General features: G+C 52.6%; 3 protein-coding genes across 6 annotated transcripts; 2 read left to right on the top strand and 1 right to left on the bottom strand.

The window, feature by feature from the left end:
* Positions 1–6,871: 6,871 nt before the first annotated feature.
* Positions 6,872–8,468, top strand: LBX2 (ladybird homeobox 2). Of its 2 annotated transcripts, none has more exons than XM_077135102.1 (2): positions 6,872–7,082; positions 8,083–8,468. In XM_077135102.1, the coding sequence occupies exons 1-2, from the start codon at positions 6,872–6,874 to the stop codon at positions 8,466–8,468; spliced, it is 597 nt and encodes a 198-aa protein (XP_076991217.1). The 2 variants fall into 2 exon arrangements, 1 of the variants encoding a protein (XP_076991217.1); XR_013164720.1 differs by lacking the exon at positions 8,083–8,468 and adding an exon at positions 7,484–7,585 and having other exon boundaries at positions 7,060–7,082.
* A 2,214-nt stretch (positions 8,469–10,682) lies between these two features.
* On the bottom strand, positions 10,683–19,063 carry TTC31 (tetratricopeptide repeat domain 31). 2 transcript variants are annotated; one of them, XM_077134662.1, is made up of 13 exons: positions 18,772–19,063; positions 18,512–18,600; positions 15,118–15,220; positions 14,768–14,997; positions 14,493–14,576; positions 14,021–14,077; positions 13,832–13,912; positions 13,542–13,724; positions 13,152–13,203; positions 12,974–13,064; positions 12,742–12,883; positions 12,480–12,581; positions 10,683–12,297 (listed from the first exon to the last, which is right to left on the bottom strand). In XM_077134662.1, the coding sequence occupies exons 1-13, from the start codon at positions 18,809–18,811 to the stop codon at positions 11,917–11,919; spliced, it is 1,635 nt and encodes a 544-aa protein (XP_076990777.1). In that variant the 5' UTR covers positions 18,812–19,063; the 3' UTR covers positions 10,683–11,916. The 2 variants fall into 2 exon arrangements, with proteins under 2 accessions (XP_076990777.1, XP_076990776.1); XM_077134661.1 differs by having other exon boundaries at positions 10,683–12,300; positions 18,772–19,055.
* Positions 18,904–26,656, top strand: CCDC142 (coiled-coil domain containing 142). Of its 2 annotated transcripts, XM_077134660.1 has the most exons (10): positions 18,909–19,037; positions 19,258–20,140; positions 20,369–20,455; positions 20,533–20,700; positions 20,835–20,965; positions 21,039–21,158; positions 24,687–24,801; positions 25,006–25,183; positions 25,307–25,506; positions 25,653–25,920. In XM_077134660.1, exons 2-10 carry the CDS (start codon positions 19,399–19,401, stop codon positions 25,907–25,909), a joined length of 1,998 nt encoding a protein of 665 aa, XP_076990775.1. In that variant the 5' UTR covers positions 18,909–19,037; positions 19,258–19,398; the 3' UTR covers positions 25,910–25,920. The 2 variants fall into 2 exon arrangements, with proteins under 2 accessions (XP_076990774.1, XP_076990775.1); XM_077134659.1 differs by having other exon boundaries at positions 18,904–20,140; positions 25,653–26,656.
* Positions 26,657–26,785: the final 129 nt, after the last annotated feature.

The raw sequence follows: 26,785 nt of genomic DNA, 5'->3' as shown, positions 1-26,785 counted from the left end.
TAGGCCTAAGAGTCACCCCCAGAGAGCCTCTTTTGTTGCTCAGATGTGGCCTCACTCAGCCAACACGACAAGCAAACCCACCGTCCTCCTCCTCTCTATGTGGGACATGACTCCCAGGGGTGTAAATCTCCCTAGCAACTTGGGACAGAAATCCTAGAATGAGCTGGAACTCAGAATCAAGGGATTGAGAAAACCTTCTCGACCAAAAGGGGGAAGAGAGAAATGAGACAAAATAAAGTGTCAATGGCTGAGAGATTTTAAGTTGAGAGGTTATCCTGGAGGTTATTCTTCCTCATTAAGTAGATACCACCTCGTTATTCAAGATGTAATGGAGAGGATGGAGGGAACTGCCTGAAAATGTAGAGCTGTGTTCCAGTTGCCATGTTTCTTGAAGATGATTGTATAATGATATAGCTTTTGCAGTGTGGCTGTGTGATTGTAAAAACCTCGTGTCTGATGCTCCTTTTATCTACCTTATGGACAGACGAGTAGAATATATGGATTAAAAATAAATAAATAATAGGGGGAACAAATGTTAAAATAAATTTAGTAGATTGAAATGCTGGTGATTGGTGAGGGGGTAGGGGAGGGGTATGGCATGCATGATTTTTTTTTCTTTTTTCTTTTTATTTCTTTTTCTGAATTGATGCGGATGTTCTAAGAAATTATGATGATGAATATACAACTATGTGATGATATTATGAATTTTGTGTTTATATACCAAGAATGGAATGATCACAGGGCAAGAATGTTCGTGTTTGTATGTTGTTATGTTTAAAAAATTTTTTAAATGAATAAAATAAAGGAATAGGGTAGAGAACCCTGCATGTGTGAAACTCAGAAAGTGAGCTAAGTGAAACCAGGCCACCCATGCCAGCTGTTTTTAGTGAAAGGAAGGGTTTCTGGAGGGGTGTACTCAAGCATTCTCTCGTATGCTGCAGGTGTCCTAATCTACAGGTGGTTATAAGAGGGCTAGAGTTGAACAGTGCAGGAACAGAGTAGGGTAAAGGATAACCCAAATGATCACACTATGATTCTATGATCAAGGAATGAGGAGAGCGAGGAGTCTACAATTCAGCTCGGGGGAGGGGGAGGATGAGGATAGCCAGAGGTGAAGGCCTGGCTGTCTGCACACGGACTCAGCAATCCTTCCTACGGGTGGGGGGCGGTGGGGAGCTAGGTGAAGCCAGGGCAAGGAGAAGGAGCTAGTGTGAAGAGGAGAGCAAAAGCAGCTTCAGGAATCAAGGGGGGGAGCCAGTAAGGCATGAGTTCCATCAATTCAGCAAGCATTCCTTGTCTGTCTGAGCCCAGACATATGTGGTGCCAGAATGTGCGCTGGACACCTGAAATAACCCCACTCAGTGTTTCTCTTCTACAGACCTCCCAGACGGCGGAGTAGCCAGAAATTCACCCAATTGGAATGGAAACATTTGGAGGTGGAAAGCTGGGGGTTTTGAGGGAAGCAAATGGGGCTGCTGCTGAGCTGGGACAAGGGACTGTCAATCATGGAGGGTGCTGTAACAAATTTGCACAAAATTGATAGAAATATATTGTCATAGTTCTGGAAGTTAAAAGTCAGAAGAAGGTGTTAGGACTATCTTTCCTCTTCTGAGCTTCTGGGGGCCCCGGGAATCTCTGGTGTTCCTTGGCTTGCAGCTGCCCATTTCAGTCTGCCTCAGATGTCACCTGGCACGCTCTGCTCTATCTGTGCCTATTCTCATAAGAACACCAGTCACTGCATTAGAGCTCCAACTAGTCCAGGAGGGTTAAGGGATAAGATGACCTCATCTCGACTGATTCCCTAGACTGCAACTACCCTATTTCCAAATAAGGTGACAGTCTAAGATAAAGACATTTCTTTAGGGGGGAAACAATTCATCCTGGAGCAAGCAGCATAAATGTCTCCAGAACCCGTTTTAAAGTCTAAACCCTGTGCTAGCTGAAATCTGACTCCATGTTGTGCAAAGCTGGTAGCTGAAGGCCCTCAGCAGCTATGGATGGGCTGGGGGTGGCAGAGGATGGTGGGAGGTCGGGAGGAGTCACCGAGGTGACCTAAAGAGAGGAAAGAGACAGATACTTGCATGGAAACCTGAGCTGCTTCTCAGCACCACAGTCTACCGCGAGCTTCCTGGAACCCACCGCCTCTCTGCTCAGATTAGGCTGTAAACTAAAAGGGCGATGTTTGGGGAAGGGTTGCAGACACCCAGAAAGAGTGCCCCGGGGCACAGGACAGGTGGCAATCCGGGAGGAGATACCTCTGAGCCACCTGCCAGGGCAAGATTCCTTCCTTCCACGGGCTCCAAGATTCCCAAAGATTTCCTTATTTCCGGGCCTCCTGCTGAGACTCCTTTTCCTGGAATGTTCCCCTCCCTTGTCCACATTCTACTTATCCTTACAGCCTGTGTCACCTCCTCCAGGAAACCCTCGCCCGGAATCAGAGCTGCTTCCACCACCTTGGGACCTGTCTCTACACCTGCACAGAGCTTGAGGGTTTATGTTAATTGTCTCTATCCTGGGACTCCCGATTCCCTTCTGCTGCCTCTGAGCTCTTACAGGCTTGGTAGCCCCCAAGCTGCTGCCCAGGACACTTCCAAGAAGTGGCTCTGGGCCACAGTGTGGTCCGAGGACAGGGAGAGCAGAAACCCGCCCCCTGGGACTCTTTCAGAGGCCGGGCAGCTGCGGGAGTGTGGGAGCAGTCCGGCTGGGTCTCCTTCCCAAGGACCACCCGGCTTAGGGAGGTGGCGAGCTGGTGGGGCTTGAGGCAACTCGGTGTGAAGAAGGCCCCGTTTGAAGATGTCCCCGTTTGAAGATTAGGGGCCTCGAGACCTGAGACCACCCCTGGAGCTGGGGCCCTCGATGACACGGGAGGACAGAAGGCTCTGAGGCTGGGATGCGTGGAAGGATGGAGTCCTGGGCGGCCCAGCCCCGCTTCCAGCTCCGCGGGGCAGCCTTCTTGTCTGGCCACCGCGGAGGTAGCAACAGCTGCGGGCCCCCCTCTCCCGGGGTGGCTGACGCAGGCCAGCTGCAAGCTCCCCCGCCGCTCCTTCCGGCTCCCCTGGGGGTCTCGGGTCTCCATCTGCCCGGCAACAGGCAAATCCCGCTTAGTTCTCTTGGGCTCACTAGCCCAAGCAGGGGCGCCTGTCGCCTCGCGGAGCTTCCGAGATTTGACGTCCGCGCCCCGCGGGGCCACTCCCATCACTGGACCCAGCTGCCCTCTCCCACCCCTCCGGTTCCCTCGGGCCCCACTCGCCCCGGGGCAGGCGACACAGTGGACCGGCTCATCTCTCAACCTGGCCAGTCCTGCCCTGGTCTTGGTAGTAATGGGGGCAGGGGCGGGGGGGCGGGGAGGGAGGGACTTCCCTGGAACAGAGTCTCAGGGTGTCCGCGTGTGCGTGGGGGTGGGGGGGTCAGAGCACCCAGCCACTCCCCCGTCCCAGTCGGCACCCCGGGGTGGCAGCCACGTGCAGCGCTCTTCACAAGTTAGTGCCAAGAGCCCAAAGGAGACAGACACACAGCCCTAGAAGTAAAGATGATAAAATTTAAGTGTCTGAGTGGGTTCACTCCACAGTAACATTTTCTGAAAGGGAAAGCAAACCCAGGAGTGTGTCTGATGGAGGAGCTGGAATTTCCCCCTGCACTCCCCCTGCCCTCCCACTCGGGGTGACAGGTTTTCCCCAAGGATGGGGCTGGGGCGGGGAGACAACTTGGCTCTGAGCCTGCGCTTATTGCCCACTGTCCCAAAGAGGTTATTCTGCTGGTCCTCACACGCAGGCAATTCAGGAGCTTCGTGGGGTGGAGTCTGCAGAGAGGAAATGTCCTTTATTGAGCAAGATGTCAGTGCCAAGGCCCCGGCTGTGGGGTGGGGGTGGAGGTCTGAGTGGGAAGAACCCAAGAGATGAGAGGCTGGGGTGGGCAAGGAGGGTGAGGAGTGGGATACTGGGGCGTACGCTTCAAGGTTGGGGGAACCAGGAACGGGAAATTTGAGCAGGAGCCCCGCCGGGAGATGTGAGCCCTTCATTGGGAATAGGGTGCCTTCCTGCAGAGCGGAGACAGAATGTGGGGGTCTCTAGACGGGAAGAGAGCAGAGGACCCCAAAATGTCTGAAGGAGCAGGCAGCAAGCAGACGAGGTGGGAGACTTGAGGGATTGCCTGAAAATGATGGCGAAGTAAACCGGCCGCAAAGGTGCGGGCCGCGCTAAAGGTGGGTGTAGGTGGGTCCCTCCGGGAAGAACCTACACAGTAAGGGCGGGGCCAGGGGCCCAAGGCCGCGCACGATAACCCAGCCCGGGTCAGTGTCCCAGCTGGCCCTAGCGGAGGGAGAATCTGCACTTCCAAAGTGGGATGGGAAGGGGGAGGCTAAATGCCCCCTCCAAGTTCAGATCCCAGGTTTAAACTCTTAATCTCCCTCATTAATCACTCACCCTCCTCCAGCCCTCCCTCCACGGATCCAGTTTCTCCCCAGCTCGAGTTCCAAAGGCTGTTCTGGGGAAAGCCCCCTCCTGTGGCCCCGCGACCGTCTGGACTGGTCTGCGGGACGCCCCTGGTAGGGCCTCTGCTGTCCATGGCCTCCTCTGTTTACTAGTCTCCCCTTTCCTCCCCTCCTCACAACTCCCGGCCCAGGATGGCCCAAGGCCACTATGTGAGCCTGGCTGCAGGGGAGGGAAGATGGACAGGGAGATGAAAGGGGACAAAGGAGCCCCACGCTCCCCACAAACTCGTGCAAAATCAAGAGGAGAGGACAGACGAACATAAAAGGTGCAGGGAGGATGCTTGAGTGAAGGCGGCAGTGTCTGTTTGGTGACAGGCCCAGGAAGTGGTGACCTGCTTTAATTGCAGATTGAGTGAAACCAGGAGGAGGATTCAACTTGGTACAGGCAGTGAGCCGGAGGTTCTCTCCTGCTGCCCCCACTAATACCCAATTAACAAGATCCTGAGGCATCTCAGCTTTCCGCTGTGGCCTGGCTCTGCTCTCTGACCTGGCGGTGGCCCATCTGTCTATGTGTTGCTCAGGCCACTGTGAGGGCACTATGTGAGTGTCCAGCATGGGGGGGGGGGGGGGGGAGAGGATGTATGTTAAGGGTGTCAGAGGGATCCCTTAACCAAGGAGACCCCATGTTTCCCTATGTTAGATGAATCAGACCAGTAGCTCAGACCACTTGAGGTTCCCCAAAGCCATTGGTCATAGATCCCACTATCAAAGCACCTTCCCGTCCCTGTCAAGGAGTCTTTAATTCCAGGGATCTTGGGCCTCTCAGCCCTGTTTGGTGTCCCCCACTGTAGCCTTCGCTTGCCCCAGGGAATAGACAGATGGATTCAGAGGACCTCTGCACAAATGGTGAGAGGTGCCCAGGTCTACAGGGAAGGCAACTGGTGACAGAGAGTTGGGGAGTCTCAGGACTGACCTCATTCTTTACGGAGCTGTTCACAAAAACATGAAGGAAGCCTGCTGTGTTTCCTGCTTCCGGCTCTGCTTCCAGCTCGTTCCCCAGGAGGGGTACAGTTTCTTCTTATCTGGTCAGGGAATGCCCTGGTATTCTGAGTGCCATGGGGACAAATCCTTGCCTCACTCGGTCTCCACTGCCTCCATGGCTCCAGCAGCTGTCAACCCACAGATGCACCTTCTACAAGGGAAGGCTGTGGGCTGCTCAACCCCAGTTGGAGCCCAGGACTGGAACAGGTGGGAGAGAAGGCAGACAGACAGACCATATAAAAAAGTAGGAATGACTATCCCCGGCCTCGGAGTTGTCCTTGTCGCAACGTCCCAGGTTCTGGTTGGGCCCCTGAAGTCTGCCGCTCTCCCTTCTGTGGGGAGCCACCCTCAGGCCAGTGGTCAGCAGTCCTGGCTCCCTCTGTGGTTTCTGGGTCACCCCCAGCTTGGAACAGGTGCCTGAACACAGGAGCTTAAAAAGAAGACCAAGACTGACAGACGGAAAGGCCCATAGAATGAGTGGAAAGCCCTGGAGGGAGCTGGTCCTCACGGTCAAAGTCTTCTCCCAGGCGCTCGTGGCCGCTGTGGTTTAGCACTGTCCTCTCTCCCTAGGCCCAGGTCTCAGGCCGTCTTTCCTTGTGTTCACCTTTGGTCCCCCAGGTGGGCAGACAGCCCCACGAGAGAGCTGGAGATGTCCACTCATCTGCTCTGCTTCGCCGTCGAGCCCCCCAAGCTCCCACTATTTCCGGGTGCAGTCGCTTTGCCGGTCCGGCCCTCCCAGCTCTGGAGCCCCCCACTTTACCTCTCCCCTCCCACTCCCACCCGCACGCCGCGCTAATCATTTCCAGCTTCCAGGACCAATTTAATAGCCTTCCGTAGGGGCCCGGTGGGCACAGGGAGGCCAGGTCAGGAGCCGGGGTCCTGGGAGGAGCCGGGGTAGCTGGGCTGGCTCCAGCACCACTTGGATCCTAGTACAGTCAGCTCTGATCCGCCTCTTAGGAACTTCGCAAATCCCCAGCGGCTGGGGCCGGGGAAGGCAATTTTATCGCCGAAGAGTTTATGAGCCGGAGCGGCGGCTCCGCAGGGAGCCGGCGGCACACAGAGTCTGGGAGCAGCCGGCGAAGGTCCCGGCCAGAAAGAGCGCGGGGCCGCGCCCCGCAGAGTGGTGCCTTGCCTCCGTCCGGGTCTGGAGGGCTTTTCCGCAGGCTTCTTCTCTCCGCGCTGTCCCACCTTGCAGAAATACGGCTGCGGGGTCATCTACTTTCTGCAGACCCACCGCGGCCGGGGGTGGGGTAGGGGCGTAAGAGGAGGGGCACACCGGGCTCTGGCCCCGCGCGGGGGGCGGGTCCGAGACCCGGCCCGGATCGCTAGCCGCGCGCTGGGGCCCAGGCGGCTGCCGAGCCGAGCGCAGCGGGTGGTGGGACCGCCACAGCCTGGCCGGCCATGAGCTCGGGCCCCGAGCCCGGGACCCCTCGGACGCCCCGGACACCTTTCAGCATCGCCGACATCCTAGGTCCGCGCGTGGTCCCTCAGGCACCCCTTACGCCGCAGCGTCCAGAGCCGGGCCCGGGCGCCGCATCTCCACTGTGCGCGCTGCAGGAGCTGACTAGTAAAACTTTCCGCGGACTCGACGGCTCCCCGCAGCCCTCTGAAGGTACAGCGCTGGAAGGTCACGGACTCCGATTGGCCTTCTCCCCACCTCCCTCCTCCGGGTTCCGGGTCTCGAAACTTCGTTCTCCCCATCCTCCCGCCCCCATCCAGCAGCCCTAAACCGCTCTTTGCCTTCAGTCTATGGGCCGGGACAAGTATCTCTTGCTCTTCATCCCCGGAGCCATGGGGACTGAACGGACTTCACGAACTGAGCGAACCGTTGGTCCGTTCCCTGTAGGCGGGGCAATCGCGACCGAGGAAGGCCGGAAAGAAGGAGACAAAAGGCCTGAGCCACAGCCGGTAGACGAATGAGCCAGGGCAAGGGCGGCACAGAAAGCTCTGGGAGGCGAAGTCTCCCAGCCTCTCCGGAGGCCAGGCTCCGCTCCAAACCATTCTCTTCTCCAGGGGGCGCGAGGATCAGAAGGTCCTCGGCGCTACAAAGAGCCCGGGACACCGAACTCCGCCTTGCCTCGCCCTTTGTACCCTACTGTCTCCCTTTTGGGCTCGAGAAGAGGGCTCCGGTGTCACTAAGGAAGTGCTCAGCACGACCCATTAGGCTAAGGAAAGGCACGATCAGGGGAACCTGCTACCCTCACCGTGGCTAGTCAGCTGCCCCTACTGTAACTCGGCCAGCCCCCGCCCTGGTGCCTCCCCATCCTCTTGGCCCAGGGCTCCAGAAAGCCTCAAATGCCCTATCCTGGGCCCGGTCTCTCTGGCCTCTCCCGCCCTCATCCCACTCCTCCCTCCCACACCCACTAGACGTCCTCCAGCCTGCAGCCTGCGTTACCCTGGACCCCCCTCTGGCCTGCCCCGCTCTGCGCCCCACTCCCTGACCTCTGCATGACCCCTGCGCGGTCAGGTAAAGCATCTCCACTCGGCTGCCACCCCCGACCGCGCCCACTTCCCCCAACACCCTCTGGTGTGATCCCACCCCCCAGCTTTCCCTGCCCGGCCCCAGCCTGCTTCCGGGGGGTCGGAGACTGACCCCAGCCCTATCCCCGCAGGCCGCCCCGCCCCGGGCGCGCTGGGCCCTGGCCCAGCCGGCCGCAGACGGCGCAAGGCACGCACGGCGTTCACCGCACAGCAGGTGCTGGAGCTGGAGCGGCGCTTCGTCTTCCAGAAGTACCTGGCGCCGTCTGAGCGCGACGGGCTGGCTGCGCAGCTGGGCCTGGCCAACGCGCAGGTGGTCACTTGGTTCCAGAACCGGCGCGCCAAGCTCAAGCGCGACGTGGAGGAGATGCGCGCCGACGTGGCCTCGCTGCGCGCGCTGTCCCCGGCAGTCCTGCGCCGCCTGGCGCTTCCAGACGGCGCCCCCAGCCCCAGCCCCGGCCCCGGCCCGTCTGACTCCGGGCGGAACCCGTCTGACGAGGAGATACAGGTGGACGATTGAGGGTAAAGCCACCCCCAGCCCTGGGCTCTGGAGCCTGGAACGAGGTCCTCGCCTTTGCGCTCCGCGCCCTGTCCGGTTCCGGGGTGGAGGGAGGGGGTCAGCCGGCCGCCTCCGGTTCGCAGTCCCGGCGCCCGCCTTCCGCAATGGTTGAGAATAAAGCTGGGAGTCCGCGGCCCAACGCCTCAATTCCGGCGCCCAGAGCCAATAACCGCAAAACTAGCTATGGTCGCGGGAGATTACGCGCTGCGCTATTCCTTTAATCCTAAAGCAACCCCTTAAGGTGGGTGATACAATTATGTCCATTTTACAAAGGAAGAACCCCGAGGCCAGGATTTGAACCCACCGTTCCAGCCAGCTTTTAACCCTGTGCTCTGCAGACTCCGGCCTGGCGGAAGGGGCTGGGACTGTGGCGGTGGCTGCAGACGACCCCTCCTCCTCTACTGGCCTGGTCGCAGGACTCCCCGGGCCTTTGTTCCGCCGCCGCCTGGGAGATATTCCTAGATCTTCCTTGTGGGTAACATCCAGGCCGGCCCCGAGCGGCCGCGGTGCCCTGACGCCTTTCTCTTTCCCCAGTTGTTCATGTGGCCTCAGTTGTTAATGTGGGTCCCGACCCTTTTCCCCGCCCCCGCCGAAAGAGACACAGAGAATGATGGGCGCCGGGAGAGGGGGCGATACCCTGGCACCTGGGTGGGAAACGTTCCCATCACGACGGTGGCGGTGGGAAGGCCGGTCCATCTGAGGCGGAGCTTGGAGTAGCAACCTCCCGGGTCGGAGGTCCCAGCCTGATCCGCCGGTGGCGGCGGACGTTTCTGAGACTCCTGTACTCCGCCCAGTGATTAACACCCCTCCAGCAGTGTGATGGGGAGGAAAGAGGAACACCCGGTAGTTACAGCAGGCGCATACTTCAGGCCCTGTTGAGGGGGCTTTCCTAGTTCCTCTCTGTCCGCCTTCCACGGGCTTTCAGTTAAGCCCTGGGAATAATCTAATGAGGGCTCAAGGTGGGGGCGGGGGGAGGGCAGCCAGGACCTCAGTTGCAGTTGGAGGGCCCAGGAGAGTCCACAGCAGTGAGGGCAAGGAAGGCAGACGTGTACCTGGTATTTTAGACAGAAGTGTACCTGGTATTTTCAGACAGGTACTCTCAATTTTAACTGTGTTCTTAACGAGCACAGTTCTTAGTGCTTTATATTAATCCTCACAGTTACCCAATGACACAGAAATACTTTTTTTTTTTGGCATGGGCAGGCACCGGGAATCGAACCCAGGTCTCCAGCATGGCAGGCGCAAACTCTGCCACTGAACCACCGTGGCCTGCCCAAGACAGGAATACTTTAATTCTCACTTTAAGGATAATTAGATGGAATCACTGTGGAAACTTGGCCAGGTCATGCAGCCAGTAAGTGGTGGAGCAGAAACTAACCTGCTTGCCCTCTTAACTCAGGAGCCCATGCTTTTGTGTCTACAAGTATTGCTTCCTATAACTGGGTCTGGGCCTAACTGAAAGAAGAGGGTTTACAGAGAGAGAAGAGGACTAAGTTAGGAATTTGGATATTGCACTGTAGACAGAGTGTGGTTTTTGGAAATGCTAGGGAGGTGAGACATGAGAGTTATATTTAAGGCAGGCTAATATGTGTTGGTAGACCAGAGACTGGTAGATACCTGAGGAAGGGAACATTATCTCTGGCCCAAGCAAAGGGTAAACATAGTGAGAATGAGGGATCAGACCTGGGGGGTTGGGGTGTTGTCATAAAAGAGGAATGAATGTGATTCTCCAGTGACCACAGCAGATCTGCATGAGTCCCAGAATGATCCTGCAGACCCTAGCAACTGGGAGAAAAATGGCATCAAGGATAGAAACCGACACTCACTACTCATTTTAGAACTAATAATTTGTCGGCCATTATGTATGTAAAATATTCTTTATCACCTGCATTGCCATCACAGTATACAAGCTGCACACATATACCACCCTAGTTCCTGTTCAGGGACCTATCCCTTATTCTTTTTATCACACTCTCAAGATTTCTGATTACAAAGTCTGGGATGGGGTTTGAGAATTTGCATTTGTAGTAAGTTCCTGGGTGATGCTGCTGGTGCTCATTCAGGGACCACCCTTTGAGAACCACAGCCGCAGGAACTCAGTATTTTATGAATTTATGCAGTAGTTCGCTCTTGTCCCTCTCTTCCCACTGTGAAAATCAAGAAGATGGATGACAGTTGCAGATAAAAATCTGTTTATTTAGCACCCACCCTGTACTAGATAGACTCGTGGTAGGTACCTTCCCATGTTCTTGTTCAGTCCTCACAACAGCCCTGTGAGGTAGGGACCATCCCTATTTTACAGATGAGGGAATAGAGGCTCAGACACTAAGACCTGCCCAAGGTGACCCCACTAGTAAATGGCAGACTCCAAAGCTAATGTTCATTCTGCTAGGAACGGTAAAGGGCCTGTGCGTAAAACAACAACAAAAATAATTCGGCAAAATCCAGTATAAAGGGGGTGCCCTCAACTCCCCACCTCCAGATGTGAACAGTGTTAGGCAGGACCCATAAGCCAGCAAGAATCATTTACGTAGATGTCCCTCTCCCTGAGAAAGGTACTCTGAGGGCCTAAAAGCCCCCCACATATCCATGTTTAAATGAACTGTCCCCTGTGGGCTAGGCAGCCAAGGACAGCTGCCAGGGTCTTAAAAGACAAACCAAAGGGGGACCATGATTCCTACACAGGAAGCAGAGAATTATAGCCTCTTTTGGGGCAATGATCCTTGGTGGAAAAACTACAAATAAATTCATATAGGGTAAGAAAACATGGTACTTATGATACCCAGAGCCAGGATGGAGAAAGAGGGTGGCCAAGGTAGTGGCCACCTGGCTGCTAGCTAAGGCCCCACTCGGCAGCAGAGCCCCCAGCGGGGGACTGCGGGTTGTAAGGGCTGTGCCTGCTCCAGGCAGGGCCTGGGTAAGGGGCTTCCCAAATGCAAACCCTGGGTGAAGCCTCTAGCAGTGGGAGATGAGCGTCAGACCACTGGGCAAAGGAGAGGTCAGAGTCTGCCCAGCAGACAGAAGAAACAGGACACAAGGAGCTAGGAGCAAATTAGGGGTTGGAGTTTCAGAAAACAGGGAACAAACTGGGGTTAAGAAAAGACTGAGCATGCTTCAATCTAAAGGGTAGAAACAGGCCATACTCATCTGTGACCCCATTTAGCAAAGGGGTCTGGTTGGCAAATGAATCTCACAGAGCCAAAAAGCCAAGCAAATCCAAATGCCTCCTTCCTGAGTCTGTTAGAATCCAAAAATCTGAACTTCTCTTGAGCCTTGGAGGATTTTAGTTTTCCTTACTGCCCCTAGCAGAAGCCATCTGCTTGAGTACCAGGGAAAGAATGTTACAGTGGATGTGGGCTTTTTCCTGTCTTCAGGAGGTTCTCTGTGGCAATAGGGATGACTGCAAAGGTCATGGCTTTAGAGCACAAGATCTTGAAAGATGCAGTGAACTGCTGCCACTCATGTGGCCCGGCCTGCGGGATACACACGTGGTCTTGCCCTGAAGAACAGACAGGTCCTCCCTCACCTGTCTTGAGGTAGACCCCTTTGAGGGACCCTGGAGATGTCGAGGACGGGGTCCTCTATTCTGAGCCTGGGGGAAGGTCCAGTTGGGGGAGCTCAGATGACATGGGGGATAATGCAAAGGTAGAGACAGAAGGCTAGGAGGCCTTGGAGCAATGATTTGAGGGGGTCTGAGGGGGAGTAGGCCTGGGGCCCCCAGCTCAGCACAGGGAAATGGCTGGGGGAATTCAGGCAATGGAGGTTGCATACTGTGTCTTCCTCGATGATCCTGCTGAGAAAGGAGAGGGGCACCGATAATCATCTCAAGCAGCAGGCCATGCCCCTCATTCTACCCATTTCTGCCTTTCCCCCATTTGCCGTCTAAGGCATAAGGTGGCATTGCTTGGCACCACCACCCAGGCATTTCTCCCTGCTGCTGCTTCAGCAGGGGAGTGGATCTGACTTCCTTACCACAGCAAGTTGGAGAAGGCAAGAGTGGAGCTCCCGGGCTGCATCAGGCTGGGATCCACTTCTCAGAGTCTCCTGGAACACAGCAGCTGCCTCGCTGAAGCACTTTGGTCCCAGAGGAGTTGGAAAGAAGAAAGTTAGGTGTCAGGGAGTGAAGGGTCTTAAAGCTGCCTCCTTCCCCAAACTGGTCCCCCATCAATGGAGACTCAATCCCCACCTCATCCCACCCAAATCCCTCCTCTGCTTCCAACCCCAGACCCATTACCTGCAGGCCCATGAGGGCCTTGCCCAGGCGAAAGAGGCCCCGGGGCCAGCCAGGCTGCAGGGTGAGGGCCACCTGGGCATCTGCCAGGGCCCACACTGGCTGCCCTAGTCGCTCATGGCAGAAAGAACGATTTCCAAATAACCTGGCAAGGACCAAAAGTAGGCAAAGTTTGGGGTTCTGAACACTCGGCCTTGCCCTAACCTTCCAGCAGAGAGGCCAGGCCCCCACCTACCGGTGATCCTGGGGGTTGAGCTTCAAGGCCTGGGTAAAGAGGTCCACAGCCTTCTGGTAGAAACCATTTTGGGCAAAGCTGGTACCCAACTCTGGGGAGGAAAGAGGGTGGGTAGAAAGGTTCTGAAAGGGCTACGCCAGGGGAATGAGGTAAAGGGGGAAAGAGAAAGGAATCTCACTTGCCAGCTCCTGGCTCTGCTGTAAGGCTGTGGCTAACATTCCTGGAGATACCTAGGGATGGGGAGTAAAGTCAAGCAGGCCTTAGGACCTCAGCCTCATCAAATCCTTCTCCTTCTCCAATGTTAAACAGTTAACATTGCAGGGAATATCCCCTGACTGAAGTATTTTTCATATCAGCCCTGCAAGATGGTGTCAGCCCTATCTTCCTACAGAGCCAAATGCCCGGGGTCAGGGCAATGGTGACAGAGCATAACTCCAGGTCTCCTGGACTTAGGGCCTGAGAATTCCTTCTATAGATACACTTCCCCAACCCTTAGATCGTGGGACTTCCCAGAGTCCTCTGGCTCCCTTTCCAGGGGTTCCAGCTGAGGGTCTTCTGCCCATCTCACCTCTGTCTTTGGACTCTTCTCTCTTGGAGGAGTCCCTTTCTCTTGGCCCACCTTCTCCTGGGGGTCCTGGCTCCTGCCTCGAGGCTCCTGGCTCAGTTCCTTTTCTCTTTGGGCACTGGGAGGCCAATCTCCAACTTTGCGCAAAGCCAGAGACACAAAAGTGCTAGACAGATCCAGTGGGTCCTGTTGGCAGAAAGGAAAGTTGGGAGAAGGTGGAGATAAAGTACATCCTAGAATGATGGGAGAAAGAGGTGGGCAGAGACCAAGAAAGGAAGGAAGGGGGTTCTCACCACTTCTTCATCATACTGTCCCTGAGCTGGGTTCCTGGGGCTGGATGGAGGGCTCCCATCCCCATCTGGGATTGCCTCAGCCTGAAAGGAAGGTAGACAGGCAGAGTTGGGATCACTTAGCTGCCTGTCTTCTCAACTCCACCTTTCTGGCCCTCAGTGCTCCTGGCACACCTGCCAGTAGATACTCACCTTGGGTTCCCCACCATCCTGCTCCAAGCGTTCCTGACGTTTTCGTTCCTTTTGACGCTAAGATAATAATAATGATGATGTATTCTGAGTACTTATATTTCATGTACTGGACTGAAAGTTTGTTGTTTTTTTTTTTTTAATATATGCTATCTCTACTTGCAATTCAGTGAGGTAATTATTATTATCCTCATTTTATAGGTGGAAACACAGACAAGAGAATCACCAGCGATAGGTCTCACAGTAAATGGGGGAGGCAGATTCTAACCCAGGTGGTAGAGTGGACTCCAGAGCCCGTGCTAAGCCACTGTAACATTTGGTTTCTAGGTGACCCTCCTGTCCCTGCCCCTTGGACCCTCGTGGCAAGAAGAGCCGCTGCAGTCCACCTTGAACTCTCTCCTGTATCCTCATAAAGCTTTCCTTTTTCCCTTCCCCAAATCTCTCTGGGTTCCCATTCCTTCTGCCTTCTAGCCACCTTCTTCTTGAGTCGTTTCTTCTCTGCTTTCTGCTTCATGCGCTCCTCCTCAGCCACTAGCTCCTCAGCCAGGCGGTTGGCTTCCTAGAGGAGGAATGACAGGTAATCGGAAAACAGAAAGAGAGGGAAAGAGAATGAGAGAGAAAGTGAAAGGTAGGTGAGCAAGCAGTTTGGTAGGATCTTGAAAGGTACAGATTAGGAGAGAATGTAGGGATGGGAATTTTGGGATTGAAAGAACCCTGTGGAAAGGTGAAGCCCCTTCTGGAGAGTCTCACCTCTTCAGTCACCAGGAGCTTCTGAGGCATGGCCACCTGTAGTAGGCTGTCTAAGCCACTGGGGAAGGAGGCAGAGGCAGAGGGGCTTTGAGGACAGGGCTTAGCACCCTGCAGAGGAGACAGGAAGGCCTTTCGAAGACCACAGTAGGTACCCAGGCCCTCAGCCCCCTTGCCCCTGTCGCTCTGTCCAGATGATCTCCCCTCATCACAGAAACGGTCCAGGAGGTAATCTGTCAGGAGGGAGAAAGGGCAGGGAAACAGAGTGGGACATCAAGAATGGGAGCATCTAAAGGCCAGCCCTCCCCAGGGTACCAGCCTCCATCCCTGGGCCCAGTCCCTCCACTCCCCACCATGGTGCCACAGCTGCAGCCGCCCGCTGCTCCCATCCACATGGATCCGGTGCAGGCCCAGGGGATCACTCTCCACAAGCCGATGAAGAAAATCCACTATGTCCTGGGAGGAGGAGGGGAGGGAAGGCTGGTGTTTGGGGGAGCTCTGGGAGAGAGCCAGGGGCGTGGGTAGTATGAACCCCTCCACCATGGCAGCCACAAACCATTCACCAGGCCCTGACCTCTCCCACCACAGCACCTCAAAACCTGCTATCCCAAGTTTTCATGATGTATCACTTCCCTTTACTACTTTCCTGCCTTCCTGAGGGTTCTGTGTGGCATTTGGACCAGCCTTTTCCACCAACCAGGATCTCCTCCCCTTGACCTGCCACACTGAGGCCCCTGGAATGGAGACCTCTTACCTGCTTTTCCAGCTGTGCCCCCTATTATATCCTTGAAGCCCCTATATAACTCACGCTGGCGATGCCTCATGCTTAACCTCATGTAGTAGCTCCTGAATGCTCTCATCACTTGTACCTCATCTGTTTCTCCCCAAAGCTCAGCCCTCAGTAATCACTCCCCTACTCAGAAACCTCCAGGAATCCCCACTGCCAGGGCAATAGGCAGGATTGAATCTAGCTCTTTAGCCTGGGATTCAGAGCCTTCCAAAAAGCTACCTAGCTCCCCTTTCCAACCTTCCCTTGCAATCCTCCTCTGCTTAGCTGCCTTCCTCCCTCAGTCACCTTTCAGCTTTGGGGCCTTCCCCATATCCTTGGATCCCTCCTGACTCTGACCTCCTTCATCACCACATCTTCACCTCCCTTTAAGGTCCAGTTCAAATTCTATCTTCTCCTAAAGGCTTCCAACACCCTCTGATCTCCCATTGTCTCTGTTCTCCCTCAACCAAGCTGCATTGGCATAGTCTGTGTCACACAATTTAGAATCTTATTATTCACTGCTTTTTCACTGCCATGGTGGAGGAGAGAGCTGAAGGAGATGAAGGAAAGGCATCATGGAACTAGGAAAAGTGCTCTGCTGGAGCAGAGCTGCTTGCATCCTGGTCTTGGCTCGGCTACAGCTTAACTGTATTATTTTGGACAAATCACGTAACCTCTCTGGACCTCAGCTTCCTCATTCATAAAAAAAGGCAGTATTTTTCAAAGTATAACCCATATATTCTGTGGTTTCAATGTGCGTCTCCTCAGTTAGTATAAGCTTTGAAGGGCAGGAATAATCATGTCCCTGTGCAGCCTAATCAGGCCCAGAAGCAAAGCAGACTCTCACTACACTGGTGGCTAACTGAGAAACTTAGAAGCCATATGAAACGCTGAGCTCCTAACATAATCTATAGGTAGGACTTCAGATCATTGGGGTATACCCAATCTTCTAAATAATTTTAGATCCAGGACTCCTTGCAGGGTTAGTCCTGACTCAACAGCATCTTCATCTACACTTTCGGACATTCGAATCAGATAGTCTTAGGCAATTTCCTGGTGAGTTTGTTTCTATTTCCCAACTGGAACATAAGCATAAATACACGTTCTGGGTCCCACCTTTGGTGGCCTCCCTGGGATGTGCCACCACACATATTATCAGTCTCTCTCTTCCTCCTCAGCCCAGTCCAGCAATCTTTTTTTTGTTGTTGTTAATTTTTTTATTTAAAAAAACAAACAATACACTTAGAACCACCAACAATGGATATTAGTTAGTTTAACCATAGGCATATTTAAATAAGGTATCTATATAATCATTGTAAAGCCTGTGTTTGCGCAGTAAGTTTCAGAAACCAATTTAAAATTAAGACAAGGAAAAATCTACATATCCAGATAGCAAAGTTCTTAAATTCTAAGTATGAAACACTAACTTAGATACCATTTGATTAGCTATCAAAACTGTGAAGGTTCTCCAAAATACCAAGTAGAAAGTTCTTACAAATTTCTACATTGCTATAATAATGACCTATGTTATGAAATAAGCAATCTTTTAAAAAAAATTTTTTTTTTTATTGATCTTCTAATTTCCCTGAAAACAGTCTATGCTACTCTAAATAGCAATACATGATCTGGTCATCCAATACCTTTTTTACCCTTTATTTACCTTCCTCTAGCCACAGTGGTCTCCTTTGCAGTTCCTAGAACAACTAAGTGTACTCCCTTTTCAGGGTTTTTGCACTTGTTATTTCTTCTGCCTAGAGTGCCTTTTTCCTTCAGCTCTCTGCTTAAATGTCACCTTCTCAAGGAGGACTTCTCTGACCACCCATTTTTTATTCTTTAAAATTTTTTTTGTGTGTGGTAACATGTCTGATCACCCTGTCTAAAACAGAGTAACCTCTCAACTCTACTCAGCTTTCCCTATCACCCTTCCTTGCTTTTATTTGCATGCTATCTTGTTTGTTGACTGGGCACCCCTCTAGATACTTCTAATTCACTGGATGTAAGAATTTTTGTCTGTTTGGTTTACTGCTGTCTTCCCAGTGCCAAGAATAGTGTATGGCATGTAGTAGGTGCTCAGTAAGTATATGGTAAATGAATGAGCAGAGGCAGAGAGGGTGGTGAGCTAATAGAGCTGCAGTCAGGGCCCAAGTCTGAAGAACTTAATGTGACCCAGTGCATTTGGACTTCATCCGGTCAGTGATGGGAATTGACCTGAAAAGCTCAAATGAAACAGTACTGGGAAAGGAATAAGTTTGAGGTACAGTGTTTAGTTAGCAGGCCATTATAACTGTTCAGTCCAGAGAGAATAAATCATTGAACTAAGGCAGTGGCAGTGGAAACAGAAATGGATTCAAGGAACATTTTAGAAGTAGAGTTTGGTGAGGTAAAAGAAAAGGAATATTATCGAATGATTCTCAGATTTTCTGGACCAAGCAACTGGATGGAAGGTTGTGTTATTAAGCAAAATTGGAAGTAGAGGAGAAACAACAAATTTGCAAAAATAGTGATGTAACTTCTGCAGTTGTTGAGCTTGAAGTTTTAGAGATGACCAGGAAACAATGCCCTTAAATCTGATCCTGTTCCTCCCTTAATAATCCTATCGCCTACTTAAGGACATACAGATCCCTGTGCCAGACAAGAGCTTTCAAGCCACTTGCAGCCTCCTCTCCAGTCGCATCTCTTACTGCTCCAACCAAACCCATCATTGACTGCACTTCCTTTTCCTTAAATTAGAAGAAAACTTCAGCGTCTTTGTTCATACGGGCCCTCTGTCCATAATGGTCTTCTCCGTAGCACTCCTACCTACCCATAACTCAATTCAAACTTCCCCTTGGCATTAGTAGCTCCAGGCGGCGCTACACATCCCCAAAGCCCCTAGACCATCGAGCTGCGCTGACCCCTCATGGGCTTCAGCACGGGAGGGTTGAAAGGAGGCGTAACGGAGATAAATAGGGGGAGGGGAAGCTGGGAGTCCCTTTTACCTCTCCGCCGTAGTCCTCAGGACTAAACTCCTTGCAGAGTTTGGGGACAGCAGCGACCCCCGTTGGGCATCCGGACCGCAGAGGACAGTCTACAGGAAAGGAGAGCGGTAACGCGTCAGGGGGCTCCGGATGGGCGGGCCAGAGCTCTGGGCCCTACGCGTGAAGCATAAAATCCCACTGAAACTGCCCGGGCCACAGACTCGGAGAAGGGCCGCTTCTGTCCTTCTGGACGCCCATCGGGTCTTGTTACACTCGCTCACCTAACTTGATCCGCTCCACTGTCTTCGGGGTCGGCGCCATCTCTTGTCAACAATCACCCGAAAGCGAAAGATATTCTGGTATTTGATACCAGTCGAAGGGCGGGGTAGGACAGTGTGGGAGGCCATCTTTATTAGGGGCAGAAGTCCCTGACTACGGAGCGCGAGAGAGTCCATGACGGCCCCGGCGGCTCCTGGGCCAGTGATGAAGGCTCCGGGGATGGGGTGGAGTCCCGACTACCGCGGGCGTTGAGCGGTGCGGGAGAGAGGTAATCGTTAGGTCTGTTCCCGACTCGCCGTCCAATGGCTCAGGCGTCTCGCTCTGGTGGCCTTCTGCCTCCACTCGCTTCTGTGCCGCCGTTGTGGGCGCAGCCGGGGGGCGCTGGGGAGGAGCAGTGGGAGGGAAGGCGGGCGGGCTTTCTCCCGGGGTGGATTTGTGGCTGGCCGGGACTGCCGGTTGCCAGGAGCATCCCCTGCCTGGACCCGCAGCCCGGAGGAGCTCCGGAAGGGCAGCCGTGCTGGGCTGAGCCGGCCGCCGCGGACGAGGACCACGAGGCTGGCATTGCGGACAGGAAACGGGTTCCCGCAGCGGCCGGCCCGATCCCTCCCGTGCTGCAGCGTCTCCGGGCAATGCTGCTGCGGCTGCACCGCGAACGGGAGCTGCTCCTCCAAGCCCGGGACTGCGCCTGTTACCTACAAGCGGCCCTGCGTCTTCTAAGCATCCCGAGTCCCGATACGCCATTCCCCGGTCTCTGCTCATTGCCCCGGCTATGCTGTAACCTGCTACCTCACCCTTCCCGAGGGGCCGTCCTGCGAATCGGGCTTCGAGAGACCTTCGAGCCGCTGCTCCTGTCGCGCCCGGTCGGACTAGCGGCCCAACGCCTGGATGCTGTCATCGAAATGCAACTTCGCGCTCTGGGCCGGGCACCCTCCAGCCCAAGCCTAGCGTCCCAACTCGCTGAGCTGCTTCTGGCGCTTCCCGCCTACCACCAGCTGCAGGGAAAAGCCACGAGCCACATCCCAGGGTCAGCGCGCCCTTTCCCCCTGACCCGTGTGCTCCTCCTCCTGGCGGGAGAACGGGGTTGCCAGGTGGCAGATCGGCTAGATGCGGCGCTCAGGGGATCGGGCTGGCGTAACCAGCTCCGCAGGCTTTGCGATGAGGAGAGGGAGCTGCTGCCAGGACTGCTGGGCCTGGTAGGCTGCGTTGGGACTTCAGCCAACGGTGGACTGGGATTTGGAGGGGCTGGAGCCCTGTGGAGCCAGTATTGGACCCTTCTGTGGGCAGCCTGTGCTCGGAGTCTGGACCTGAAGCTGGGACCCTGGAGGGACCCGAGGGCAGTAGCACAACAGCTGAGTCAGGCACTGGGTCAGGGTGAGTGATGGGCCTGGGTGATTGTTTGGGAAGGCTGGGTTCTCTTGCTTCTCCCTGGTCAGCTCACTCAACTGTGGATTCAAAGTATAGCTTTTGAACTTTCGGTGCAGGGTCTTGTTTCCCACCCCAGTCATGAGTCTTGGAGTAAGCCCTCTCATCCCACCCTCATCAGTGGTTGTGGAAAAGACAGACCTTGTTTTCAGGCTCCAGGGCCATTTTTCCCACCAGCGTCCCTGCCTCAGGAGTGTGAGAAGGAGCTGGCTTCTTTGTGCAACAACCTACTTCATCGGTCACTTACCTGGAGCTGGGATCAAGGTGAGAAGCAAGGGGCATTGGGAGTGACACAGTCCCAGTTGTCCCTCCCCCATCAGACCATGGCCCCTTATCCTTAGGGTTCTGCCAGGCCTTGGGATCAGCTCGTGTGGATCAGAGCAGTCTTTCCTCAGCCTGGGATGGTAGCCACTGCTCTCCTACCATTGACCTTTTGCAGCACCTCTTCCTCCCTCTCTTGGATGCCCTTCGAGAACCCAGGTCAGGGTTGGTCACCTGTCGACCTCCAGGTAAGAGGAGGGGCTGGGAAAGTGAGGGGACAGGAGAGAAGTTGAGGCTATGCCCTTTTTTCCTTCCCTCTCTTCTAAAGCCTTCCTCCTCTTAAAGGTATCCCTTAGAAGCTCACTGCTGCTCCCCTCCCCAGGTCCTGAACCCCTCGCCCTGGGGCTTTGTACCCTACAGACTACCTTGCTCTGGTTCTTGGGCAGAGCTCAGCAGCATCTGGCAGCGTGGGCCCCAGGTGCCTTCCTGCTTCTGATCCAGAAGGACTTGCCTGTGAGTGACTGGGAAGTGGGGAGGGCAGTGGCTTGGGCTGTGCTCTGACCTTACTCTCTCTTTCCTCCCAAAGCCTCTCCTGCACGAGGTGGAAGCTCTGTCTAGTCTGGCCTCAGAGGAAAGCTCAGTCCTGGTCCTGGATGTGGAGCAGCAGCTGGGCCTGCAGATCCAGAAGCTGACTGCACAGATCCAGGTGAGGAGAGCAGGGGCCCTGACAGTGGCGGTTTAAGACTCTGCATCTAGAGGGTTTGGAACATCTCAGTGACTTGGAAGCTCCTTGGAGTCTCCGCTAAATTGATCTTTTCTTACTCTGTTCATTTTTTTTTTTTTTGAATTCTTTCTCTTTAACTTCTTATTATGGATTTTTTCAGACCTAAACAAAAATAGAAAGGAGTGTATAATAGACTCCCCTATTACCATTACCAAGGATGTAACTTAAGATTATTAAGTCATGGCCAATCTTGTTGCAGTTGTATCTACCCTGCCCAGTAATGTCAGACTCTTTCTGTGATGTTAATAGCCACTGATGGTCATTGCCTAGATCCATTATTTCATTAGGAGTTGCCAGAGGGTGATGTCCAGTTCTATCATTCCTTCTTCATTTATTAGCTAATTACTGCTATAAAGAAAAACTTGCCCTCATTAATTTTTTGGTTACTCTGCAGTATATTTTATATTGAACTAGCAAGATAAATGATGGAATCTTTCCCTTTACTTACCAGTTTTTGATACAATACTTCCCATCTTTTTAAAAGTTTAATTTGTTTTTTTATATTTCATGACTATAAAAGCAGGCCCTTTAGGTTAAAAACAAAAAAGAATGTTATTTTACAGGGTTTCTGATGAAAAAAAAATGCACTTCAACTGCCTCCCACTCCCACCTGTTCCACAATGGTAACTTTGGCTGTTTCTTCTAATATTTTCTTCCTTATTTATGAATGAAATTGTTATACTGATATTTTAAATTTTCCCCATTTTTCACATGATCTATTCCTACTTTGCAAGATACTTTTTCTGTCCTTTTTTTTGGTCTCCCCTGTTCCTTCCCAATTTTCTCCTCTTTGCCCTGAATACAGGTACTGCTATAGAGTTCAGTCTGTGACCCTCTGTCTCTTCTCTCTGCATCCCTGCTCTGGCACCCTGGTGCTGTGGACTCCCATAATTGAGCTTTTCTGGGTTCCCAGAGTTCTAGTCTGGCATCTGCTTTTGCCTGTTGGGCATTTCCATCTCACTGTCCTGCTGTCTCTTCAAACTCTGCATGTCCCTGATCATGCCCATCATGAGCAGTGTGGAGAGTAGCAGCCCTGGGAGCTCTGAGGAGGGAAGGCCCATGGAAGGCCTTTGGTTACAAAAGGCTCCACACAGGGATTGTGAAAACCTTGTGTCTGATGCTCCTTTTATGTACAGTATGGACAGATGAGTAAAACATATGGATTAAAAATAAATAAATAATAGGGGGAACAAATGTTAAAATAAATTTAGTAGATTGAAATGCTAGTGATCAATGAAAGGGAGTGATCAGGGGAATAGAAAAAAAATAGGGGAGTGCTGTGATGCTTACCTGGGCCCAAGATGAGGGTTCCACCTTGCTGAGCCGGGTCTCCTTGAAAATCAAAAAGAGGGCCAGTCACCACCCACCACAGGCTCTGAATGCTTCCCAAGAGCATGTCTGACTTCACATGGGGGCTTTGTCCTGAAATAATTGGGAATTTTATACTTTAAATGTCTTTATACTTTAATGTTACTTGAATGTTGTTTTATACTCTGTAAAATATTAAGATGCTAGTATCTTTATAAAACATTTTCTTTTTTGTAAAAAAAAAATAGGGGAAACAGAGGCTAAAATATATTGGGCAGATGGAAATACTAGCGAGAGAGAGGGGTAAAGGGTATGGTATGTATGAGTTTTTTCTTTTTTCTTTTTATTTCTTTTTCTGAATTGATGCAGATATTCTAAGAAATAATCATGGTGATGAATACACAGCTATGTGATATTGTGCGTTATTGATAATATACCAAGAATGGTATGCTTATATGATAAGAATGTTCATGTTTGTATGTTGTTATGTTTAAAAAAATAAAATTAAATTAAAAGGCCCCACACAGGACCTGTGGCTGGGCAGCTTCGGAGAGCTGAGGTACCAAGGCAGGCAGTTCCTAGAGCTTTGGGGGAGAGTGAAGAGATGGCCTGACCAGAGCAGAGGCTCCCTCTGTACGTGGGAGTACAGAGGTAGGCTTCAAATTGTGGAAGGCACCGAACACTAGCTCAAAGAATTTGGGCTTTATCTCATGAGTGATGGTGAGCTCCTATAAGAGCAGGAGAGGAACAGTGCAGGTTGTGACAGAGTTTGATCTGGCTGGAGTGAGCAGGGTGGACAGGAGGTGAAGAGACCAGATATGATAAGGATCTAGCACTTACTGGTTGTGGGGAGAACAAAGCCAAAGTGACAGGCCCACAGCGTGCTTACCATGTCAACAAAAACACTATGAAGCTCTCTCTGTGCCTTCCTCCTCTGCCTGGTGACTGCACCAGTGAATGCCTGCTCAGGGCTGTCTGTGGCATGCAGCAATGGGTGACAAGGAAGAATCAAGCATTATGAGTTCTCTCCACTGCTGGACTGTGAGGTCCCAGAGGAAGAGAACATCTCGTACTCTGTACCAGAACTACCCCAGAATGTTGAGTGTGGAGATTCCTAACACATGTTGATTGAAAAAGAGGTAATTTCCATGACGTAAATAAGGAAGGAGAAGGCCATCTTCTGTGTCCCCCCTCTGAAATTCTAACCTCTTCCCCCAAACACTGTATTTAAAGGCTCAGTGGATCTCCATTGAAGTGTTTGTGGGAGAAGTGACAAAGAGTAGTTTAACTCTAGACAGATTGTTTTCAGGAGATGTACCAGGAACCACGTGGGCTCCCCCTTACCATGTCTGGGTCCCCCAAACCCTTCCTCTCGTCAGGCTCTCTGGCATCCAGTCAGCCTTCTCTTTACAAAGCAACCACCACATATCCCATTTCTTGGGGTTCTTCTCCAAGTTGGGCTGTGGAATGAAGACCCCCTTTGTTGCTGTCCTTTCCCCATCCAAAAACCAAACCAAAACCAACCAAAGAAAACAAAGAAACAAACAAAACTGGCCCATGAGCCTTTTCTTTTCTTGCTTTATGAATTATGTTGCTCTAGAAAAATGGAAGTGGGTGTCAAGAATGTTCAGTGTGAGTACATTCCAAAGGTTCCTGAATCTCAGAAAGTTAAAATAGCCATTGTCCATTGTTCCTGGCCTACATGCAGTTCCTCCCTCCCTTTGGAAGATCATTACAACTACTCCTTCTTCCCTCAGTCTCTGTCCACCTCCAGGTCATGCAGACCTCTCTGGCATGTACTTTAGAACATTCTGGGGGTGGTGGTGGGGAATCTCACTTTTTTCCTATTCAGGTTCCTCTGTTACAAATTAATCTCAAGGATTTTCCTACCTCTGATACACGCTGCCTGGAGCAGAGTAATCCTAGGACAGCTGTTGATAGTATTTTCTGGGTCCAGACCTCTTAGAAAACCCAATGAAAGCTATAGGACCTTGCCTCAGAAAATGCCCAGGTGCACACAGTTATGCATACAACTCTAGGGTTTTACGGACCCCAGGTTAACCACCTCAAATTTAGAAAAGCATCATAACTTGACAAGCCCCTAATAGATAAGACCCTTTTATTTCCTCCTTGTCTCCATAGCTCCTGCCTGAAGAGTCACTAAGACTCTTTTTTCAAGAATGTCATAAACAAGCCACGCAGGGCTTCAAGCGCTACATGCCACGTGGTCGATACTGGCGGCTTCATCTTTGTCCTGGTAACTCCTCATGCCAGCATCTCCTTCCAGGGGTTCAAGGGGGTAATGGTGTCCCACTCCCTCCAAATCCTGGCTCCACTTCTCTGTCTCTATTCTTATCCTCACCTTCTTTGCCTCCCTCCAAAATCCTACCCTCTACCCCCATTCTGTTTAGAGTGGCTCTCCCTAGCCTCGTATCCTGCCTTTTCTCTTCTCTCATTCTAGAACTGCCCAGCGTTCCCAGTCAGTATGCTGGGGTGGTGGTCCGCACCGTACTGGAGCCTGTGTTACAAGGATTGCAGGGATTGCCACCTCAAGCCCAGGCTTCCACCCTCGAAAAGGCACTGACAGCTGTCCTGGGTGCCTGGCTCGACCACATCCTCACCCATAGGATCCGGTTCAGGTGGGAGAAAAGGAGGCTGCAGCAGGGGGATAAATGGAATTGGGAGAAGGGATGAGATAGGTGGAGCAGGGCAGGTAGGAGAGGCAGGAGGGTCAAGTGGCTTCATTGTACTTTGGCCTTCAGCCTGCAGGGGGCACTGCAGCTCAGACAGGACTTTGCAGTAGTCAAGGAATTGCTGGAAGAGGAGCAGTGGGGCCTGTCCCCTGACCTTCGACAGACTCTGCTCATGCTCAGCATCTTCCAGCAGCTGGATGGGGCCTTGCTGTGTTTATTACAGCAACCCCTACCCAAGACTCGAGTCCACAGGAGGCTCCCTTATTGCTGTGAGTCACTTCCCTTTTCCAACTGCAGGCTCTCTTCACTGCTCACTCACTTTTTTATGTACCCCTACCCCGCCCCTTTCCTAAACACTGGGGTCTGGCTTCACCCTCTCCCCCCAGCCACCTGTCGTCTGCTCCCTTCTTACCAGGTTCTTGTAATGAGGTGCAAACCACAGAATTGCCCAGCAACAGCCTCAACAGCCTGGAGAGCTTGGAACCCCCTCTTCGGCCTGGAGCACCCCCAGCCCAGTCAGCTCAGCTGTTAAGTACACTGTGGGGAGGAGGACCTAGCCCTGAGGCTTACCTGGTAGGAAATGAGCAGGCCTGGCTTGCCCTGAGGCAGCACCAACACCCACGTTGGCACTTGCCTTTCCTTTCCTGCTTCTGTACAAGTCCTGAACACTAAGGAGCCTGGAACCAGGAGCCAGGGTGTCAGATTCTCATCACTGGCTGGTGACGTGCAGACAAAAATTACGTATTAGGGATCCTAGAATTGGGAACTTAGAAGAAAGTACACCTGAGAACCACAAGCTAAACAATGCTTGGACTTACAATTTAAGAATGAAAGATGACTCCAGCACCAGGAATCCAGAGAAAAGTGCAAAACCACACTCGGGAACCTGGAGGTCAGCATTGTTGAGCTCAGGCCTGGTTCCACATTAGTAAAGACTTCCCGGGGTCAGAAGCTGTAGGAGGGCTAGAGACTTGGGCCCAGGAGACAGGGAAAGGGAACAGCAGTAGAAAGCAGAAAGCCTAGATGCCACTTCTTCTTAGACTCTGGGAGCCAGGCTAAAACCAAAGTTAACTGAACAGAAACCACAGACGTAGTACAGGCAATTCTGCACTTGTGTAAGTGCCAAAGCTGTTACCGTGGGCTGCCAGTTACTTTCAGTCATTTAAAAATATTAGGCTGTCGGACCTTCAGATTTAAGCTGTGGTTACCCAGAGTTCAACATGTATAACCTTCATTTACCTGCATGGGCTTTACCTCCCGTAGGCGTTTTATCAGTGCCCTCTTTTTGGAAGGGGCCAGGATTTAAGATGGTGCAAACCTAGATCTGGCACTACAGGATATGGAAGGGAGAAATCTGCAGAAGTCGAACATATTTCGGAGCCAGGTGCACAGGGGTTTTGCAATATTTATTGTCCTCACCGCGGTACAAAGGGCTATGTCAAGAAATAGAAACTCCTCGCTTACTCTGGGTTCCTCGCTGTGTGATTTTCGCAAACCAAGTTAGGCGCTTCCCGCTTGTACGGAAACAGTCAATCCCCTCCCCTCCCC

Source organism: Tamandua tetradactyla, chromosome 17 (genome assembly GCF_023851605.1).
Source record: "Tamandua tetradactyla isolate mTamTet1 chromosome 17, mTamTet1.pri, whole genome shotgun sequence".
NCBI lineage: Eukaryota > Metazoa > Chordata > Mammalia > Pilosa > Myrmecophagidae > Tamandua > Tamandua tetradactyla.
The sequence above is the reverse complement of the archived record's forward strand: the minus strand, read 5'-3'. Positions and strand labels throughout refer to the sequence as shown.